The sequence below is a fragment of the Helianthus annuus genome, chromosome 7 (assembly GCF_002127325.2).
Source record: "Helianthus annuus cultivar XRQ/B chromosome 7, HanXRQr2.0-SUNRISE, whole genome shotgun sequence".
NCBI lineage: Eukaryota > Viridiplantae > Streptophyta > Magnoliopsida > Asterales > Asteraceae > Helianthus > Helianthus annuus.
This window is the reverse complement of record NC_035439.2, coordinates 103928202-103942161: the sequence shown is the minus strand read 5'-3', so window position 1 is coordinate 103942161 and position 13960 is coordinate 103928202. Positions and strand designations below refer to the sequence as shown.

The following is a 13960-nucleotide window of genomic DNA, read 5'->3' as shown; positions in this document are numbered from 1 at the left end:
TATTTTCCATTTTTGTTTCATGATCTCCATTAACTTCTTGGTCAGTCTTCTTCTAACTTCTATATGATACAAGTGTTGTGTTTTTCCTTCTACATTTGTGACCAGGTAAATACTTTTCACTACAAAAATAAAACATAACCCTTTAGCGCTTTCGGTTTATTAACCACTGTATTAGCGGTTTCGGTTTCTAACTTGGGATTGTTACTTGTTCCTCGTTTCGCAGAATGGTGAACAGGTAACTGTAGGAGAGATGGTTTAGAATAAGATTTTGATCTCTTTATATTTTGTACTTGACCAAACAATATGCTTGCTTGTTGTCTTGTTGAATGGACTTTGGTAGCAATAAAGCAATTAAGTGCATATTCCTATGGTACTTGCAATTTACTAATTGTAGTATTAAACAAGTCATGATATTCTTTGACTGTTGCATTATGTTTGAGGTGCTTGAGGTGTGTCATTGGGTCATCAAACAAGTTTCCAAAGCGAATATTCAGCGCCTCGACAAGATTTTCACAACTCAAGAATCTGTCACCGAGTCACCAACACACATCACATGCATCTTCTCGACTTCTCGTGACTTGAATTTGGCGCATGCTCGCGATTAACAGAGATATGATTTAGAAGCTAATAAAGAACTTTACATAGCATTTCATCCAAAAGATAAAATTCACATGGTACTCCCTACTCTATATATCTTATCGAAAAGTTGTAAAATGTTCAACTACACAACTAACACAACCTTCTTTTACATAACAGATTCATCATCATCATGAGCATTCTCTTTAGTTAACTTGGCACGAACCGAACCGAACCCCTACCCTACCTTGTAAACAATCTACACTCAACGAACTTCTAAAAGGCTAAAGGATCAGATCTTTTTGCGAAAACAAAAGAGGGATCCTCTTCAAGTAGACAGCAATGGGCATGCTTAAATACCCGATAACAATGCTAAAGAACCATTGCATGATCGTTAGCGGTGATGTATTCGCAAAGGTGCCTAGGTACTCCACTATTATCACCTGGAATATAAATGTTGCTGAGATAACACTCACAAACACATTGTTGTCCCATATCCCATCTACAACATCTTCTTTCTCCATTTCTCTAGAGTTAATCTCGTTAAAAAGCTGCATAATATTGCAACTCCAATATCAGTTCTTGAATGATAATAGTTTGCAAATAACAATGCTAACTTCACGTTAGCGACATATGTGAGAAGTTATATATATATATATACCTGACAGAAGACAAAGGCATTGAAAATAAGGGTATTAAGGATCAAATCCGAATCATCTCCATGAAGACCGAAAAACGATTTTCCTTTCGACTGAAGTAACCATATCACTGTAAACTGGTACAAAGACTGTCCCAATATATTCCGCCACATAGCACTACTAATAAAACTTCCCGTTCTTCCAACTGGTGGTCTCTTCATTAGTTCATCATTCGGAGGCTCGGTCGCTAATGCCAGCGCTCCCAACGTATCCATTATCATGTTCACCCACAAGAGCTGGACCGCAGTTAACGGAGCACTTCCTAAAGGAATATCAATGTTAAAAAGTGACACACACACACACACACACAAAAAAAAAAAAAAAAAGTAATTAATAGAAGAAGTTGTACCTGTCAAACAAGCTGAAGTAAAGTTGACTACCAAAGCAACAACATTAACTGTGAGCTGAAACTGTACAAACTTTTGAATGTTGATGTAGACTGATCGTCCCCATTTGGCAACGGTCACAATTGTCGAAAAATTATCGTCTAGAATGATTACATCCGCACTCTCTTTGGCTACCTGAAATGCGTAAGAATCAATAATATGAACAAGTTTTACATCCTTTAAAACCGTAATTTGTAACGTTCGTAGGAAACTAAAAACAATTTCGCTATATGCTGACCTCGGTCCCAGCAATGCCCATTGCAAGCCCGATATCGGCTTCATGAAGTGCGGGTGCATCATTCGTTCCATCACCGGTAACCGCCACAACTTCACCAAACGTTGTTCTCAAGTGCTTCACTAGTGTATGCTTATCGAGAGGAGACGATCGGGCCATCACCTAAATGAATCAAAAGAGTTAACCGCCATTTACGTCCATGTGGTTTGTCCATTTCAGACCAAATTTCAAAACTGTACAATTTTCCTACTTGACATACTCGAAAACGTACCATTTCAATCCAAAAAACTAACATCAGTTAAAAAAAACTCAGTTAGCTCAGGGGTAAAATGGTCATTTCACATAGATTTTTTATTTTTTCATTTTGTAAACTTCTTTATATTATTGTTATTAATTATTATTACTATATAACAAGTTCAAAAAAGAAAGATTATGTACCTGAATCTTGGGAATTAGCCAGTACAATTCATCTAGATCCTTTTCGCGAAAATCTGGACCTTCGATTGCAATACCGTCATCCGTAAGTATTCCACATTCTTTAGCTATTGCCTTTGCGGTATTTATGTTATCTCCTGTAACCATACGTACGGTTATCCCAGCTGCGCGACAAAGCGCCACTGACTCCTTGACACCTGGACGCACGGGATCTTTGATACCCACGATTCCAATACACGTGTAACCACTAGCTGGAATAGGCGTGTCAGCAGAAACGTCTTTTTCGAGGTCTATATAAGCAAGACATAGCGTTCTAAGCGCTTTACTAGCAAATTTGTCGATTACACCCTTTAAATGGTTAAGTGACGCCTCATCAAGACTAACAACTTCACCAGTTACATTAATCATCTTGTCACAAGCCGCCAAGATTATTTCCGAAGCACCTTTACAATGCGCTCGTACGGTTCCTTCTGGAAGCTTCAACACGACTCCCATCCGTTTCTTTGTAGAGTTAAACGGCTCAACTCTGAGAACGTTGGAAACTTGGCGCTCTGATTGGAAATCGCCACCAAGTGACAAACCGAATTCTAGTATAGCCGCTTCTGTCGGGGTTCCTAGTATCTCGCGTGTCCCGTGTTGGTTGATTACAACTTCGCCCCCAGTGTTAGTGAATATCGACTGTAGAAGAAGCTTTAACGCATTGTTTGGGATCTCATTACCGACTTGTTTGGTTATATCCATGACTTTCGTACAAATGCAGGCTTCCACTACCGTCATTCGGTTGGTGGTTAGTGTCCCGGTTTTATCACTGCATATCGTCGTTGCGGACCCCATAGTCTCGCACGCTGCTAAATGGCGGACGAGTGCTTTGTCGTTCATCATTTTCTTCATGGCGAATGCTAGACTCAATGTGACCGCTAACGGAAGCCCCTCTGGAACCGCAACCACAACGATAGTGACCGCAATAGCGAAATATTCCAATAGTTCTAAAGCGTCGTCACCCGACCAACGCCAGTGAGTTCCTTCGGTTATCTTACGAGTTACTAACTTTTGCACAAGAACCGCAAATGTCACCATAGCGAAAAAAAGACCGATTTTCCCAATAACTGTGGCGACGCCGTTTAACTTAACTTGTAACGGGGTCTCGTCGTCTCCTCCTTCGCTAAGAGTCGCCATTAGTTTCCCCCATTGCGTTCGCATGCCAACCGCCGTAACCAACATTTTGCATGAACCGTCTTGGACCTTGGTCCCGGACAACAAATAAGGGTTCTCGGAACTAACCATAACCGGCTCACTTTCACCCGTCAAACTCGATTCATCAATAGAGACTGCAAAACCCGAAAGAAAAAGCCCATCTGCCGGGACTTGATCTCCTATAGCAAGATGAACAATATCACCAACTAGTAACTCGTATATCGACAACTTTTGCCTATACGCGTTTCGTGTTACTTGAATAGATATCTTTTTTTTCTCTTTATCCAAATCTTTAAACTGTAACGATTGACGATAATCACTCGTCGCTGTCACAAACACGACTAACAAGATACTCGCGACGATCCCAAGCCCGTCGTGAGCCCCCTTGGGCCAGCCTTCGGTTGCGATTCCTACAATCAACGACACAAACGCGCATGCACCAAGAACCATTAAGGTCATATCTTGAAGGGCTTCCCAAACGAAGACCCAAAAGCTGCGTTGCGCGGCTTCTGTAAACTTGTTGATTCCGAAAAGTTGTTGCCTTGGGGTCAGCTCGTTGTGGTTATCGGTACATAGTCCATCGGTTGTTGATGTTTTGAGCTTTTTGGCAATACCGTCTGCTCCACCATGGAGTTTTAGCCTTTTGGGGTCGTGTCCTTCGGCAATAGAACCTACTTCTTCAGCGCAGATGTCGAAACCAGCGGCTTTGAATTCTTCAGGGACTGTGTAGTCATCTGGTTGCACCCCTGCACTCCATTTGATATGAACATAAACATTATGTGTAATATTATTATTCTCCATACTTCAAATGAGTAGTAGTACAACAAGTAACCTACCTTGTAGAAACTGAAATGCAGCCTTGGAAACCAAAACCGCGACTCTCAATTTCTCCTGTAATCAATTGGTAAATAATATGAGTACATAACAAGAAGCAGCAGGTGTTTGTGTTTGTGTTGTAATTAGCTACCTGATTAGAACGTCGCATTGCAGCCGCCTCATCGCGCTTAGCGATGTTAGCAGTGAAACGAAAGCGCCTCTTGGGGTTCTTGACAACACCACACAGAGTCCTCCATCTCTTCAACGTTTCTCCAGACGAATGCTTCGGTTTCACTTCCCCGAAATTCTCATTCAAATACGTCTCCATCTTCAAATTCCACACCATCAATTGTTCACCCAACCGTCAACAACGCTCGGCAAGCAAGCATGGCGTATGTTGAGAAATTGAGAGGAAATTGCAATCGGGTGTGTAGAATCGAAGAGATGATGAAATTTCTTCGATTGTTGATTGAAACTCGTGAAAATTGTTGAAAATGGGAAAAACAGAGTGCAGAGAGTGATCCGATTGTGGTGGAAACGAAATGACCGGGTTATGTACATGCATTTTTCAAGGCTAATGTTTTGAGTATAATCTTTTTTCAAAGTTATGCTTTGAGTATAATTTGTATCATATTACTATTATTATTTGACGATATGGTAGGAGATACAATAGAAAGTTTATTTGGCTAGGAAGGCTAGGAAGTGATCTTGACCATCTATTTAGTTAATCAAGGGCTAAGATTAAATCAGGGAAATTGAAGGAAAGAAAAGAGGCACGTGAGTTTGTTTAGGGCTATTCTAGTCAATCCAAGACAATAGTTTCTCTCTCCTCCAATTCCCCCCCACCATTTTTAAAACGTTAATAACTTTTTCATACGACAATATTTTTTATAAAAATTGCACCATAAAAACGAGCGCTTTTTTATCTTTAAAACGAGCACACTATTGCTATACTTTTGAAAAAAAAAAATCAAAAACCCAGATGCGTAAAACGCAGTGGATAGAACAACACACTATAACCCAGGTTCTAAAACGCAATCAGGTTTCATATGGTCGTGATTATGTTTTAACATGGCCATGCCTCTATTCTAACATGATCATGTTTATGTTTTAGCATGACCATGTTCTCTGCACTCAAATTCTGAAGAAAACGTACCTAAAACGCAATGTGTTTCACATAGTCATGTTTCTCTTTTAACATGGCCATGCCTTTGTTTTAACATGGCCATGTTTTTGTTTTAACAAGGTCATGCCTTTGTTTAACACGGTCATGCCTTTGTTTTAACATGGTCATGCCTTTGTTCCAACATCCAGGTTCTAAAACGCAATGGGTTTTAACATGGTCATGTTTATGTTTTAACACAGTCATGCTTATGTTTTAACATGGTCATGTCTTTGCTCCAACATGATCATGCTTCCCTTTTAACATGATCATGTTCTTTTACACTGCAGTTCTAAAACGCAATGAAACCCAAAATCAAGATTTTGCACTACAGATTCTAAAAAGCAATGAAGTTTTAACATGGCCATGTTCATGTTTTAACATGGTCATGCTTTTGTTCCAACACGACCATGCTTCTATTTTGGGATGATCATGTTCTTTGCACCCCAGGTTGTAATACGCAATGAAAGCAAAAATCAATATTTTGCACTGTAGGCTCTAAAAAGAAATGGAGTTTTAACATGGCCATGTTTATGTTTTAACATGGCCATGCTTTTGTTCCAACATGACCATGCTTCTATTTTAGCATGATCATGTTCTTTGCTTGTAAAACACAATGAAACCAAAAATCAATATTTTGCACTGTAGTTCTAAAAAGCAATGAAGTTTTAACATGGCCATGTTTATGTTTTAACATGGTCATGCTTTTGTTCCAACATGACCATGCTTCTGTTTTGGCATGATCATGTTCTTTGCACCTCAGGTTGTAAAACGCAATGAAAACAAAAATCAATGTTTTGCACTGTAGGTTCTAAAAAGCAATGGAGTTTTAGCATGGCCATGTTTATGCTTTAACATGGTCATGTTTTTGTTCCAACATGACCATGCTTCTATTTTAGCATGATCATGTTATTTGCTTGTAAATCGCAATAAAACTAAAAATCAATATCAATGAAGTTTTAACATGGCCATGTTTATGTTTTAACATGGTCATGCTTTTGTTCCAACATGACCATGTTTCTACATGTTCTTTACAGTCCAGGTTGTAAGACACAATGAAACCAAAATCAATATTTTGCATTACAGGTTCTAAAAAGCAATGGAGTTTTAACATAGGTTCTAAAAAGCAATGTAGTTTTAACATGGGTATGCCTTAGTTCCAACATGATCATGCCTCTATCCAAGCATCATCATGTTCTTTGCACTGCAGGTTCTAAAACGCAATGAGTTTTAACGTGGTCATACCTTTGTTCCAACATGATCATGCTTCTATTTTAGCATGATCATGTCTCTGTTTTAACATTCAGAAGAACAAAAATGAAAAGAACTCTAACTAAAACATAATGAGGTGAAAAACGCAATTGAGGTTTGATAACTAAAACGCAATGAAAGTAAAATATAACATAACTTACAAAAGAACTCTGATTAACGACGGTGGACGGAAAAAGAACTCTGATACACCGTGGGGAAACTGGTGGCGGTGGAGCGGTGGTGGTAGATGGTGGAATGATGGTGTCAGATCTGAAAAACCCAACAGGTGGTTGAAGGTGGTGGTTTCAGATCTAGTTTCCGGCAAGATGGTGGCGATCGTAGGCCGTAGTGGTGGTGGTGGTGGTGGAGGTGGTGGTGGTGTTGGTTGTGATGTGGTAGTTTATAGTTTTGAAAATGGTGGATTTGAGGATACGGGTAAGAGAAATGAATTGCAGATGTTGGGTTTTTTTTGAAGATGGTAAGTTTTGACCAAAATGCCCCTCCTTATGGTTTTTCATCTTTGCCACATGTCATCCTCTTATTGCTTCCTATCCTTCCTAGCGAAATTAATCTTCCTATTTGATCTTTTCCCTTGATGCTAATTCTAGTCTAACTAGCATATTATTATACCCGTCATTGCGGCCGTCTAGTTAACCTGAATTTATAATATTAAATGAAAAAATATTATATTTTACCTAATTCAACTTCGAACAAAACTGAGAACATAGTATTATATTTGACCCGACTAGTTTCCGAAAAAAATTTATGTCAAAATATAAACCAACTTGAAATTATAGCGACAGATATATAAAAATAAGCACGTAAGAAAATAGTGTTTTTTTAAGAAACAACTGAAAACATACATAAAAATAAGCATGAAAACATAAAATTAAACCAACTTGAATTTATACCAACACGTACATAAAAATAAGCACGTAAGAAAATAGTGTATTTTTTTTAAGTTAAAGAATGAAAGTGTGTTGTGTAAACTTGAAACTATAGAAACTCAAGGGTCTAAATAACATTTTACAAAGTTTTTAGAAACTTGAAAATGTGTAAGTGTCATTATTGAAAGTTGATGGGCCAAAGCCGGTGAGATAATTCCCTACCGGCTTACGTCTTTAGTACTATTTTAGGACTCATGCGTTGTGAGAGGATTGTCAAACCGAACAAAAAAAAAACATGTAAAACGTTGAACAACACACGTGCGTTGCGGGGTGTTAACTCGCAAAATTTAAACAGAAACGTAAAAAAATATCGCAGAAAAGAATAACTAAGTCGAAACGATAAGAAAACCCACGTATAAAAAGTGATATCGAAACGGCAATAAAAAGAAGTCATTTTTAACGTGTCCAAATAAGCAAGTTGCCCAGTTAAATAAAGAAGTTTAAACGTAGAACTAAATTTAATTAAAGTTTAGAGGATATATGACAAATTTATTAAAGTCAGGGGTACAAAATGTAAATTGGTTAAAAGAATAAAAACTCATCAACGTTAAAGGGGTATGAGTGTAAAATCCACACTAAAAGAAAAAAAAAATATTTTTAAACACCCTTAAATGTTATATATTTATTAGGGCTGTAAACGAACCGAACGAACACGAACAAGCCCTTGTTCATGTTCGTTCGTTAAGGAAATAAATGTGTTCACGAACGGTTCATGAACACTTACCGAACGAGATTTTATGTTCGTGTTCGTTCATTATGGAAATGAGCGTGTTCGCGAACGGTTCACGAACACAAACGAACACAAATAAATTTGGCGAACGCGACGAAGGATAAAGATAGATGGCCCAGAGAGTAGCACTCAAACATGAATCCCTTATTGTGGAACGAAGGTCGATCGTATTCGCCGATGTAAATAATGAGAAATGAAAGGGAAATGATGCATAAACAAAGTGAAAGTGGGTTTCCTAGTTTCATTGTTAGGGTAATAAAATAAATAAAAGTTTAATAATATAAAATGTATAAATAAAATATAAGAAAGTACAAAGATCTTCAATTAAAACACAAACATACGAACATAAACGAACGCAAATCAACGAATATTCACGAACATGTTCACGAACACCTTAACGAACGTTCACGAACACAATCGAACGAACGAGACCTCTATTCATGTTCGTTCATTTAACTAATCGAACGAATTTTCTTGTTCGTTTTCGTACGTTTATTAAACGAACGAACATAAACGAACTTCCCGCCGAACGGTTCACGAACTGTTTGCTGAACGTTCGGTTCGTTTACAGCCCTAATATTTATACTATATTATAATACATGAGGGAGGGGTATTTTAAGATACCCAAAAAATAAGAACTTTTTCTCCACTTTATTTATAGAAAGACCCCTAAAATAAGGGTAGTTTAGTCTTTTAAACACTATTTATTTTTTAGCCCCTAAACTTATTACACTTAAATCCCTAAGTTTTTGACAAAATTATAGATAATTAGTTACAATTAACTCATCCACAACAAACTTATATTTTTTTTACGTATTCTTGACATATCTTGTAAACTATACTGTTAAAAAAAAATCCAAAGATCGCATGACGACCTACACATTTTTGTCAACGTTTCGGTAGTTATCTTGTTCAATATCGACGCACAGATTAAAAGGTACAAGTCGATAATGCTTTAATGTACAAGTAATTAATACTTGTGATCTAATGCGCCTAATCTACAAAGATGAGCTCCATCTATGCAAAACAAAAACAAAAAGAACTAAAAGTACCGTAACATAAAATGAAGATATTATGTGTCACATTTTATTTTATTAAAACTGCCTAATATTTGTACTTAGATATATCTTATAAAAACTTAAAAGTAACTACAACTAACTTCCTAAATAAAGGATTGTCAAATCTAAAATTAAACCCTAATGTACTTCTATAGTTACTACTATAAATACATAGCAGGACACCACTATATCTATTGCTAAACAAAGTTAAAAAAACGGATCCAGTTCTGAATTCAATTGTTGCGAAAAACCAAGCATGCGAGATTCAAAATTCTAAGGTCAGTTATGTTATATTGCAGCAGTGAATAATTGTTTTCTTTTATTTGCTTTTATATGAATGTTAACTTGTTTGATTTTTCAGATTCAGTTCCATGATGAACATGCCAATTTAAACAACCCATTTATCGAACAAGCTTCTAAGGTATTGATTTTGCTGGTTTTTAAGTATTATTTTTGTGCATATCTTTCATATTAACATGTTCGTTATGTTATTATATGTGTGTTTTATTGCAGGATGATGGTGATAAAAGTGTTGATATTATTTCTTATGGTACAATGTTTAGTCCATACAAGGCTAATCTTTAACGTGAATTTATGAGGAGGTAATTTTAAGGTTTATTTAATCTTTTTTTTTTAACTTTTGTATTCAATTTTTGTCCTTTCTAAGGATCGAAAGTTTGAGACTCAAAGAAAGAGATCCAAGAGACTCTCTGAATGAAAATGGAGTGATGTTATTAATTTAAACGATTCTGGGAACAATGACAAAGAAGAGGAATTAAAAGTTACTACCGATTCAAGCACAAACCAGAAAACCCGATTAAAAATACCTCGAGTGCCAATTCAGAAGCGGAATAGATTTCATACAGTCTAATATGAAATCTATCAAGTGTTTTATGTTTTTTTTTTTCATTTTCAGCTGTTATGTTTGATCTAGACGTATGACTAACGTTTATTTTATATTTAAACTTTATTTTTGGTGTTAATATAATACAGTTATTCAAAATAAAGTTAGTATCCCAAATTTACAAGTCAACTAAACTTATATAAATCCTAAAGTTGCAATAAATAGATATTGCAGTTAGATATAGCCAAGCTGAAATTATAAAATATTGCAATTATTCTTGGATATTAATCTAATAATTTGAATTTCTTAACTAAAAAATAATAAAGTAATAAACTTTAAAGCTAAAAAAATGAACTTACTATGATATAAAGTTAATAAAGATATAGACTCTTAACATCCTATTTTTTAAAAAAAAAACTGTTTTTAAAATATATTTTTATATATATAAAAACGAAATTTAACAATTAAAGGTAAAGGTGTAAAACGTACTTACGAGTTATCTACTATTTTTTATTTTTTTAAAACCAAAAATTTTAAACTTAAAGTTTATTGGATGAGTACCATGTGGATATTTAAAAAAAAGTTATGAACTTTAAAGAATAAATTTATAAACTTTAACATTTAACCAACAAAATAAACTTACTTTACAATTATAACAACTTATCTTTTATTTTTTGTCATTTGATTATCATCTTTAAAAAAACGAAACTTTACATGTGTAAAACAATTTTTTTACTTTATTTATAAACAAAACATTTTGTTTTTATAAAAAAATAATTCTTTTATAAACTATTTTTTTGTAACAAGTAATATAAATAAAATACTTCAGAAATTTACAATCTTTACTAAATAAATACTAAATTGTGTTGCAAATTTTTAGGAATTATGAGTTCAACTATATTGTTGTAGATAATATTAGTTAGTTTCAAAAGAATTCTTTACTAACTTGACTAGATACATAGTAGATTGTGTTGCATATTTTTAGGGGTTATAAGTTAAAAGTAGACTTATATAGATAAGATTAGTTAGGAACTAAAAATCTGAACTTAGTATGATATAAAGTAAATAAAGATATAAACTCTTAACATTCTATTTTTTTATAAAAACGGTTCTTGAAATTTTATAAAAATATAATTTCTTTATATCTGTTAAAAAACGAAATTTAACAATTTAAGTTAAAGCTCTAAAACGTACTTACGAGTCAAATACTATTTTTTATTTTTATAAAAACGAAAATTTTAAACTTAAAGTTTATTGGATGAGTACTATGTAAATATTTACGAGTCAAATACTATTTTTTCTTTTTATAAAAACGAAAATTTTAAACTTAAAGTTTATTGGATGAGTACTATGTAAACATTTAAAAAAAGTTATGAACTTATCTTTTATAATTTAACCAATAAAATAAACATACTTTACAATTATAACAACTTATATTTTATTTTTTGTCTTTTGATTATTAATTTTTATAAAAACCAATATTTTTTTGTGTTTTGATTATTACTTTTTATAAAAAAAACAAACTTTACATATGTGTAACACTAATGACATATATCCACCTCAATAATTTTACCATAAATATTATACGAATAAAAAACTATCAGAAACGAGTGCCGCAATCCAAAGTGTCGCCTCCGCCGCATCGCGCGGGCACCCTACTAGTAATCATAAATAGTTTTTGGCTTAAATCTCTTGGCATGGGCCGGTTAAAACTAACACAATAACATTACATGAATTCAAACTTTGGCTTAAATCTCTTGGCATGGGCCGGTTAAAACTAACACAATAAAATTACATGAATTCGGACACAACACGTACATGAAAGCGTGTCACATATATAATCCCAAACATACCACATTTATTTCTAGATTTACATGAAGATTGCTTCTTTTACCCGAAGATTTTTTTTTCATATTGACACTTTATTTATATTTACATATTTTTTGAAGCAATTATGTTTTATGTTGACACGAACACGATCCGTTTAACTAAATGTGGTTATGAGTTCACACCCGAAGGCTAAAACTGATCCAAATCCATAAACGTTATGTTAGGTCCATTACGTGCTTTTGTGTCATGTCAGAAATTCACTCCTCTAATTTCGATCATATTATCTTACCATAACATGTTTCCAACATATTTTTTGGGCCACCTAATGTCGTCTTCAATCCAAAAGACCGAAAACAAAAATCTGCTAGAGTAGGAACCAAAATTTCACTCCTCTAATTTGATCGTACTATCTTACAATAACAAGTTTCCAACACGTGTTAAGAGTATAGGTCACCTAAGGTCTTCTTCGATCCAAAAGACCGAAAACAAAAATCTGCTAAAGTAGGAACCATCGAACCAACTCCTAAGCATGGACCTATATACATAGGTTTGGGTCGGGTTTTGGTTTTTTTGGGTTGGACTGAGATTTGTTCTTATAATTAAAAAATGTCAAAATGCTACTTTTATGTATGTGTTGTTTTAGGATGTGCTAGTTTAACTTTTTTGAGTGTTAGGATCTGTTCTTACGGTTTTTAGGATAAATATGATTTGTACCATAACTCTCGCAGTATTTTAAGTTTTTAGACGGTAATGGGAATGTTTAAAAATAAAGAACCTTAAATTGGTGTCAAAATTGTTAACGGGTCAAACAGGTCAACGAATCAATTTTTAAACGTAACTTACATGTATGTAAGTTTAGAGAGGCATCACTTATTTAGGATGGGAAGAACCAAATTGGTAATTTTAACACTTATCCGTACTAAGCCGACCACACTACCTTTTTATACATAACTCGGATGGAAACCGGTGTATAAATATTTAGTAAGAGAAAAACGTCCGGATAGTCCCTGTGGTTTCGCCTTTTTTCACCTATAGTCCCCAACTTTCTAAAATTACTTGAATAGTCCCCAAGTTTTCATTTTTTGTTCCCGGATAGTCCCTGGGTCTAACTTCAGTTTGTTTTCTCTGTTAAGAGGGTGTGAAATGACTAAAATACCCTTTCCTTAAAAGGCCAAACCATAGGGACTATCCGGGCATCTTCTTCATTTTTATTTATAAAACCCCACCACCACACTTCATGTCACACCCCGAATTTCCACGTATCACCGGTGGGCCTGGTGGGGAGTATCGTGACATAATTGATGTCATCATAGTCAAACAACACAATGTATAAATGCACAGCGGAAGCAAAAGATAAATATATTACATTCCGAATATAAAGTAATGTCAAAGTATTACAACGGAAAGTAAAGGATCCACAGGCGGGTCAAAATAAAAGAAAACTGTTCAACAGACTTTAGGCATCTAGAACTTGCAAGATTCCTTGCTAACGCCCTGAGCTTCCAGCCAATTACGTTCAGTACCTGTCACTTAACCTTTTTGGAAAATACGTCAGTTTACACTGCTAAATACATTTAACCGACTCATTTAAAAATGTTTAATAAAATTGCTTTGAATGCACAAGGCACGACTTATCTTTTATAACTTGGGACAATTATCTTTATAATCTTGTATACAGATTTACATGTTCGTTGTACGTTCAGGGCCCGATGTAGAAATCGAGTCAAGATTAACAGACACGCCACAAGTATAGGCCCACAAGAGAGTGATACCGTTTCCCTTATGCACTGTCAGGGGT

General features: G+C 34.9%; 1 protein-coding gene across 1 annotated transcript; it reads right to left on the bottom strand.

Moving 5' to 3' along the window:
* Positions 1-628: 628 nt before the first annotated feature.
* Positions 629-4888, bottom strand: LOC110916604 (calcium-transporting ATPase 2, plasma membrane-type). Its single transcript, XM_022161311.2, has 7 exons — positions 4492-4888; positions 4361-4415; positions 2334-4270; positions 1899-2057; positions 1624-1795; positions 1238-1536; positions 629-1127 (listed from the first exon to the last, which is right to left on the bottom strand). Exons 1-7 carry the CDS (start codon positions 4684-4686, stop codon positions 861-863), a joined length of 3084 nt encoding a protein of 1027 aa, XP_022017003.1. The 5' UTR covers positions 4687-4888; the 3' UTR covers positions 629-860.
* Between the last annotated feature and the right edge of the window lie 9072 nt (positions 4889-13960).

Coding starts and splice junctions, on each gene's coding strand:
- LOC110916604 (XM_022161311.2), bottom strand. CDS start 4,686: ATGGTGTGGAATTTGAAGATGGAGACGTATTTGAATGAGAATTTCGGG. Junction 4,416..4,491: donor CAATGCGACGTTCTAATCAG/GTAGCTAATTAC, acceptor AATTGATTACAG/GAGAAATTGAGAGTCGCGGT. Junction 1,796..1,898: donor TGGGCATTGCTGGGACCGAG/GTCAGCATATAG, acceptor TACGCATTTCAG/GTAGCCAAAGAGAGTGCGGA.